We start from the raw sequence: 9,029 nt of genomic DNA, 5'->3' as shown, positions 1-9,029 counted from the left end.
TCTTTAAGACCTTTGAAGACCACTCATATCAGTAATAAAGAATGTATGACCACCGGTCCGATACTGGCCAAATTCACTGGATCAGATATCGGAGAAAAAGAGATGCATTTGCCTAAACTATCTCTCAAAAAATGTAATCAAGGTAAAAGGTTGCATTGAGTTTCGCTATCGTACATACGTAGATTTGAACTTTTACAGATATTCGCACCCAAAATTTCATTCGATTTTTGTACAAGTGCTGAGCAAAACAAATCTTGCTTAGATTTCTGTGTAATTTAAAAATAATAAATACAAGTATGGTAATTGTTTTTAAACCACTTAATTTGTTCAATAGTGCAGAAAAAACATTTCATTTGGCATGTTTGATATTATGCCCTGAATAACATAATCTTAAGAAATTTTTGTCTGCCAGATCTATCATATTTCTCTTCCCATTTTTGATGTAGTAAGGTGTTTGTGTGCCCCAAGCAAGGTAGGATTTAAGAGAAATATGCAGGAATATAAGACGATAAAGAGAGAGTTAGAAGTTGTAAACTTATGGAAAGAAGTAAATATCTACAGCATTCTTAGTTATTTATGATATGTTAGACAGAGGTGATGAGGGACATTGGACCTTCAATTATTTATTTTTGCCTGCAACGAAGATTTATTAGGTTTATTTTGGACTGCTTAGTTTACAAACAGGGCCCAGACATCTTCAGAATTAAATCTGTTTTGCAGACGTTTGTGTTTAGTTTAAATTAAGGGAGAATCAGTTTAAAAAGAGATTTAAAAAAAATAAGAAAAATGTTAAACTAATCTTAACTTTGACAATAATTGCTCACATTGTGTGTTCTTGGAACACAAAATCCCCAAATGCTTCCACTGATTTTACTACATTTGACTGTATATGTAAACACAGAACAATGTCAACTTAACTCTCGTTCGTCACTTCTTAAAACTAAATGTCATGTTAAGTTCTCACACAAACATTAAAAATGTATATCAGAAATCTCTGGTTTATGATCAACTCTGATCATCATGCATCATCATGCAACAATTAAGTTTACATAAATATCACATTTAAATACCTGACATTAAAAATATATTGTAATATTATTTCAAGTCAGTTGTTATGGGGCTGACTATTTGTGCATCTCACAGTTTGCTTGTTGGTGGTATAAAGCCATCTTACTGACCCTATCACATTTTATTATGTAGCATGTCTCATCTGTGGAGTGTCTCGATTGCAGCTGTAAACAAACCGGATGGCAGGGAACAGATGCTATATTTCCTCTTTCCAGTCTTACCAAAATCCGCCGGAAGCATTGGCCAGCAATACAACACCACTAATTACACCGATCCCAGACTGGGCCTTGAAATTCCCTTGTTTCTTGGGAGAATATCTCTGGGTCAAAGCCAGACATTTTCACCCTTGATGTAGCCCATCTGCTGTTCTTTTATAGAGCCTTTATTGCTAAAAACTCTCTTTATCCATATTTAGAAACCGATATTCATCTGAGTTCAATCTTAATTGTGAGTTTGATGCCTTGATCTTATGTATGTAAGTTAGTCATGCAGATATTATGTTTTTCACTTTATTTACACACTGTCCAGGATCAATATCTTCCCAGTCTGCTCTGTGTCAGTCTCTCTGAGGTCGTTTTGTTGTGGGGTTGACAATAACTTGTGGACAGACTAACTCACTCCGCCAGATCTCTGCGACTTGTGGCCAGTGACCTGTGGTCCGCTTACCCTACCGCAGGCGGGCTCACTCACATAAACATAACACGAGGTAAATAAGGAAGGACACACATTGCACACTTGCAAATGCTCATTTTGCATAGTTTCTTTTGTGTTGGAGGGAACAATTGCAGGGCTTGACCGTCTGACACAGCCACACTGTTTTCATAAAAGAAAGAATTCACATCAGATGCTTTTTCCATTTAGATTTTTTTTAATACATTTTGCATTCGTCCTATAGCTCTGTTTTGGGTTCTACTCCTGCCTGCGGCACCTCCTGAAAAAGAAAATGTCGTAAGTTAAATACAGCTGAGAGGATAAATATGTTCAACATACGTGTACTTATGTAGCGTTTCATAGACATGAGTGAATTTGTCTGGAAGAATGCTCACAGAAATGCTTTCCTTAGGGAATTAGCTTCTTCTATGCTAACCATATTGCTGCTTTTTAAGAAATTGTTTCATTTATTTTATTTCATTTATTTTTGGCTCTGCTTGACTTTTATCTGTCAGGAATTGTCAGTAGAATATAACATTCAATGCTTTAACAAGAAAGAGTAATGGGAAAACACAAAAGTCTAAAGAAAGAAGGCTTTGTAAGCTGACAGTTTTATTTTGATACTTTGATACTGACCATATACCTGATAATCACACATGGCATCACTAGACACACAAATGCCCAAAACACAACAAAATGTGACAAATAAAACACACATACTAAAGAAACAGATGTGCATGCAGATCCTGTTGGAAAGATGTCCGTGCTAAGGCCAATCAGACTGAACAGAGACTTTTAGAACAGAAAGAGAAAGATGGAGTACGACTTTAGAGAGAGACAAATGTGGAACTAGTGACACACACATGGACCAATAGATGGTCAGTCAGTGGCAACTTTTAGTTCTTAACTGACATTCCCTCCGTCTAGTCACATGTTACTTGACCAGCACATTGATTTTAATTTTCCAGCCACAAGGCACTTATTTTAGTAGATGATGACAAAAATGCCACCTTTTCACAGATTTTGGGACAATTAAGCATTTGCCCTTACTATAATGTTTAATAACTGTGGAACATATTTGTAGACTGTTTTGTCCCACTGTTCAACTTCCTGTATCCAAGAAGAGAGCGCAGCACTTCTTCTGCAGGCTCTTTATGCTGTTCTTTTCATGTATTGTCTTGTAGCATGTAGTAAACATAATACATATGTTTACATTAAAAGCAGGTCATTTTAATTGTATGTTTTATAATATTTTCTCAGGTTTTTTTGTTATAATTGTTTCTCTTCTTTAAAACCATAGTGCAAGTCCGCAAATACTGAGATATGATATGGTATAATAATTGACTCCAAAACAATGATTCAATAATTCACAATACTTTTACCCTACAAAAGTTAGTAATAATAAATGAATGATATGGTGACTGTGTCTAAAAGGTATGAGAGTGGAAAAAATGTGATCAATGTCAACATGTGTTTTTTGTCAAGAGGATGTTTTCAAGGCCTTTACTTCAGGAAATACCAGAAAGGTAAGATTGTCAAAGGCCTGTAGAGCTTCAGACTGTGTGACACCCAGCTGCAGCTCAGTGTGGTGTAGCAGTGAGGTTTCCTGTCTGTGGTGTGGTGTCTATACTTTACAGCACCACTACCACTTACCTTTCAGCCACTTCTTCGAACATGACAAGTGAACAAGCGCTCCTGTTCTGTCTCATCTTGCTACCTTAAATCACTAAACTCTGTTGCTCCTTTCTGCATTCAATTGTTAAAAGATCATAAGTCGTCCCAGCACATTGAGCTACATTTAAATCCTGAACGTCTTATAATGTTACCAGCAGCAATGACTCATTTTAGGTAAGCCATGTTGACTGCTCACCTTCAGTTCCCCTCGTAGGAAGGACTGGCAGAACTCCTGCACTCGCTCCGTAGTGATTTTCCCCTCAGGCAGGAGCCACTTCATGTCAGAGTCACCGTCATACAACCCAACTTGAGGGAGGTCCTTAGACTTGAGGCCGAAGTAGCCCAATGACCGGGAGTTGGACTTCACTGCTCCATTTATCAGAACAAACAATAGCTGGAACACAAATGTAATAATTTAATAAAGCTCATTATAAATGATATTAAAGTTATATTCTCCCGGTTAGGATTACTTAAAGGTCACCTATTATGCAAAATCCACTTTTCATGTCTTTTATACATCACCATGTGTCCCCTCTGTGTAAAGAGACTCTGAAAGTTTCAGGAAAAAAGATTCTCTCTCTCTTTCTGTCCTGATCCTGATATATAAAAACCTGTCTGAAAATGAGCTGATCAGATTTTGGACACTTTATGATGTTATAACGTTTTTTTGGCTTGTGTAAACCCCCCCCCCCCCCCCCCCACCTTATCACCTGAATCTCCTCCTAGAGCACCATTGTGTTCTTTTTAACCAAATATCTCTCAGAGGGGTGTGGGGAGTGGCTCCTTATTTTCATCTAAAGTAACAGACAGAGAATCAGCACTTTTGAAACAGGGCTGAAACAGAGGGGTTTTGATATATCATGGCTTGATATTTCGAGCCAAACACTTCAGAGACATGTTTTTGTATAAGTGAGACCTATAATATATTGATGAAAAATAGTACAATAGGAGACCTTTAAGTAACCGCAAAAATCATACTTATACTTCAAGTCTATAAGATCAGTTTGTTATTTTTAAAATCATTACTTTTCAGGTGACAATAATATCCTCACCTTGGATGTGAACTGAGGGGCGAGAGCTGCCAGTCGCTCCTTCAGCTTAGTGTATTCTTTACTGTCCCTGTTGGCAAAGAGCAGGAGGTGCACCTTCACCTCCGAGTTAAACAGACCCACCGCAGTCGAAGAGAGAGACAGCAGCGTTATATTCTGGCCAATCCTGATCTGCTGTTTCATAGCCCGGTTAGCTCATAGGCCTTTGTTATCTGGTCTGCCAAGTACAAATTATAAAGTAATTTAGTTTTTGTTTTGTTATTTATTCATATGTTTTAATCATTTATTTTGGTTGCACATTGTAATATTAATGTAGCCTATTCATTTATCTGACACATTTAAACCTAGGACTTGACTTGAACATTGCTGAGTAATAACCACCCAACACTTTTTAAAACAAGTAAAAATAAAGTGCTGGTTAAACATTGACAATTCATTGACTCATCAAGAATAGTGATAAAGCAGAGGTCAGTGAGATACGATGAAATAACACTGACTTTCTGCTGCTCATGGTGTAAATTAACTTTTGAAACTTGTTGCTAATACTTCTTAGTTTTAATAGACGCAGGAATGTTACTTGTAGTATTTCTGAAGTATGGTATTGCTACTTTTACTTATTTAAAATATCTTTGGTTGATTAGTGGGAAGTTGCTTTTTGTCTTTTATTCATTTTGCATTTGTCTTAAATTAAAATGTAATTCATGACGAAAGAATTAAAGCTTTAGAGGTCAGATTACAGGAAATAATTAATAGTTTTTGAGACAGAGGCACACTGCAACAGAAAGAAAAGTTGGACTATACCACTTGGTTGTATTCTGTGATGTATCGGACCTCGTTGATGGTGACGAAGTTTACAAGGCCATCAGTTTCTACCTTCTTGGCATCGTCAAGGCTAAGGTTCTCCTGGTGGTTATCTGCCTGGATCACATAACACATCAACATTGTTAAACTGACATCATTTATTGTTGAAAAGATGCCTCAAGTAATAACATAAAATAAATACCTTTCTGAAAGTGTGATGGTGCCTGAGGGGAGGCTGTAGTCCGCCCACACCTCTTTCTCAGTGACGATGGCGAATGACACAGAGTCGACTCGCTTTGCAGCTGCAACGAGTTCCTGATAGCCGTGACTCTCTTCTCCTGAGACACAAGAGAACCGAGTCAGTGTTACATCTCGTCTTTTCATTACCTTCTTTTACTTTAATCTATGTTTATTTCTGTTTTTCTTTCATTATCGTCTGCTATGTAGTAACTTGATACAATTTCTTGTCTTTTTTTAACATTTGTCGGACATTAAAAAGATACTTTAACATTCAACATTTGTTGTCCATTGGTATATATTTATAGTTTATTAACACATGTTGGCCAATGCAATTCTTACCAAACAAGTGGGCATGACAGGTTACATTATAAATGTTATATCTTTAAAATTACAAAACATGTATAATTACTTTTTATTTGTTATGACCATCTTTACTTTTTTTCTATTTTTAACAAACCGCTTTTGATTCCTGCTATGAGATAATTATTATTATTATACATATGGAATCCCTACCATATTTGAGTTGTGATGCATTGTTTCTCCTTAAAATTACTTTCATTAAAGACCACCAGAAGGTATACAAGAACATTCTCCTGTTACCATCCTGTTCCTCGAATACAATTTGAAAAAGTGAAGCGAGCATAGAGAAAGTCAGAGATGAAACAACAAACAGAACTTGCAGGAGGAGAGAGCTGACTCAAATAGAGGTGAATCATGTCTATTTTTGAGACAGCATTCAGAGCTCTGGCTATCCCTTTTATTATTTTGCAGCCTGTAATATGTGTTCTTTCCTAGTTACAGCTACAGCACCAATAATTCGGTTTCTTTTGACCTTCAGCATCATGGTTCAACTATGATTTATGCTCATGTGCTCTGTCTTATATTCTCCTCTGTTGGACTTTCTCTCTGTGTTTGTTGACAGGAGGGTCAATGGAGCCAATCCCACAAGCCTTCAGATATTCAGATATGTGTGGCTTTCCTGTCAAGTGGCCGGCGATCTTCCCCCGCACACAGAGTCTGCCCAAAGGGCTGGCCTCTGTGGGACAGCAGCCACTCTCGCTCCTCGCAGCATCAGCTATGCCAAGGTGTGCCACATGAAGAGTAGGCTACTCGTCATCCAAATCTATTTGTGGCAGCAGCATCACCAGCACCAGGCTGCAAAGAGCTGCATTTTTGGAGCTCTCGCAGTTTCACTCTCTGCTAATTTGTCTCATCATGACCGGTTTTCCGCATGCATAATAAACAAAGCCATAAAACAGACTCTCTGGGCTTCAAAGATGTCTGAAAGCTGATTTGAGCAGACTGTTTTATTCTTCTGTATGTGCAATTATCATGTCTGACCTCCAGGAACCCGATGACCACCACTTCCGCAGAGTCGATGAACGCCTCGACAGCTTTGGTGTCACTCAGTCTGGGCAGGGCACTGTCTGAGAAAGAAAGACAGGAGACACACTATTTAACGTATTTGAAATGTACGGTCCTAGTAATTGTTTCAACAATATAACAAGAGTACAGCCACTATAGGCTGAATGCTAACAGCATGCTAACATCCTCACACATTACCGTTGATTTCCTACATTTTGGGAATTTTCTAAACAAATATTTCACATTTTATTTGATCATGTTAGTAAGCTAACATTTGCTAACACGAACTATAGACAAAGTACTGTTTGAAATCAGTTTGCAGATGAGCAAACTTTATCCAATAATCTGAAATGTCAGAAATGTGACCTTTCTGATGGGGGTAAAGGGCAGAGTTGGGAAGTAGTGGGGTACTAAACTTTGTTACTGTACTTAGTTACATTTTCTGGTATCAGTACTAGTGTGTTGTTTCTGAGGAAGAGATAGAGTCACCCTAGAATCTACAATGTAGGCGTTTATTTCCCCACTTTGTTTGTCTTTGCTTGTGTTCTAAATAGTTTTTGTTCAGTGTTGAAACATTCATTAGCTAACAATGACATAATTACAATTTGAAATAGAAGATTTGTAATGTTCTATTAATATAAAGTGAGGTCCAGTTACCAGTTACTCTATGAAACAGCTGGTAGTTAGGGTCCTTTTTACTCAAGCACATTTCGAAGCCCATACTTTTTTACTTTTACTTGAGTAAATAAGTTTAGTCAACACTTTTACCAGAGTACTTTTAAACTTGAGTATCTGTACTTCTACTTGAGTAAAGGATGTGTGTACTTTTGCCATCTCTGCTGAAGGGATAGTCCGGGGAACCTAGAAGGATTCATCGTCTGAAAATATGGGCATTAGAACATATCTTGTGTCAAACCAAACGTTTTAAGATACTTATATATTTTATGGTGGTACTACAGGACATGTTTTGATTCTTCCTCCGGGAACTATTAGGTCCAGATCTAAACAATTGTACAACATTTATTAACAAGTTTAAGTGGTGAAAGACTGCCCCAACATCTACAAATGTACAGAGTTTCAACATGTTGAGGAACAAATAATGTAAGAAGTGAAAAAAACTCTGGAATAAAACCAAGAAGAAACTGATTACTTAAATGAGTTTACCTTTCTCTGTGCCAACGACAGACGACACCAGGAGGGAGAGAAACAGAATGATAAGCATGTTTCTAAAGATCTGACTGACGGGAAGGCAGAAATAAAAGTCCAAAAGACTTTGTAGCTGTTTGACTTTGTACTAGGAGTCGTTTCACTTCTGCTGTGTCTCTCACGCTCGCCACTTGTCAGCCGGCAGAGGCTGGTGCAACTTCTCTGGGATGTGATTGGAGACTCAATGGGAACCAGCCAGGTGCTGTTGATATGAGCAGGGGTGGCGGGGTGTTTTACTACGTGTCACTGTGGGACAGGTGTAAGTGTGTGTCTACACTCTGGTGTGGCGGTAATCTGAGGGTTGAGAGGGTCAACATTGAACCCATTTGACCTCATACATACAACTCCTTTTTTGTTGTATCTTGTTTTGCTTAACACATTTTCCATTGTGCTGCTGTGCATTACATAAATCTATAGGCTGGATACCATGCAGGCTCTAGATATATAGTGAGGAGGCCAGGGAAGGACCAGCCAATGGGATGCATGTTGCTACATTCACCACAGGAGGGACACAACTCCTAGACATCCTGTTATTTTCAATGCGCACAGGGAAGTTTGTTTACCTAAATGTGTGATGAGTTAAGAATATAGCATTTGGAGAGACAATGACAACCTTTTTCTTCTTGTTACTATCGTGAACAATTATTTTACCTTCTTCTAAAGCATCTTTAAGTACATGTCCATGGGTAATATAAAACAGATGTATTACTATTTTCATTTTCTTTATATATAGAATAGTTTTATAATCAAAAGTGTTTCCTAAATTCAGTAAGTGTAAAGCAAGACAACTGAGAAATGTCTATGTTTTCCTAATGCCATACGAATAAGACATTTAATATAAATGTAAAGTGTTGTGTCACAATGATGTTCAATACATTAAATTGGCTATAAATACCATGCATTGTTGCAAGGAACATATTTGATCATCAATAACATTTCATATACTCTCAATCATAATCATAAAAATGTCCTCCC

The 9,029-nt window shown here is 37.5% G+C and overlaps 1 protein-coding gene across 1 annotated transcript; it reads right to left on the bottom strand.

Annotated features, from left to right (window-relative positions):
* Nucleotides 1-1,916: 1,916 nt before the first annotated feature.
* Nucleotides 1,917-8,681, bottom strand: erp27 (endoplasmic reticulum protein 27). The gene is given in 8 exon segments (XM_079667833.1): nucleotides 1,917-1,999; nucleotides 3,590-3,787; nucleotides 4,446-4,572; nucleotides 5,245-5,360; nucleotides 5,446-5,456; nucleotides 5,459-5,582; nucleotides 6,825-6,910; nucleotides 8,013-8,681. Coding segments are annotated over 8 exon segments (762 nt in total). The 5' UTR covers nucleotides 8,071-8,681; the 3' UTR covers nucleotides 1,917-1,957.
* Nucleotides 8,682-9,029: the final 348 nt, after the last annotated feature.

This window comes from Notothenia rossii, assembly GCF_949606895.1.
Source record: "Notothenia rossii genome assembly, chromosome: 1".
Classification (NCBI taxonomy): domain Eukaryota; kingdom Metazoa; phylum Chordata; class Actinopteri; order Perciformes; family Nototheniidae; genus Notothenia; species Notothenia rossii.
This window is presented reverse-complemented; position numbering and strand designations above follow the sequence as displayed.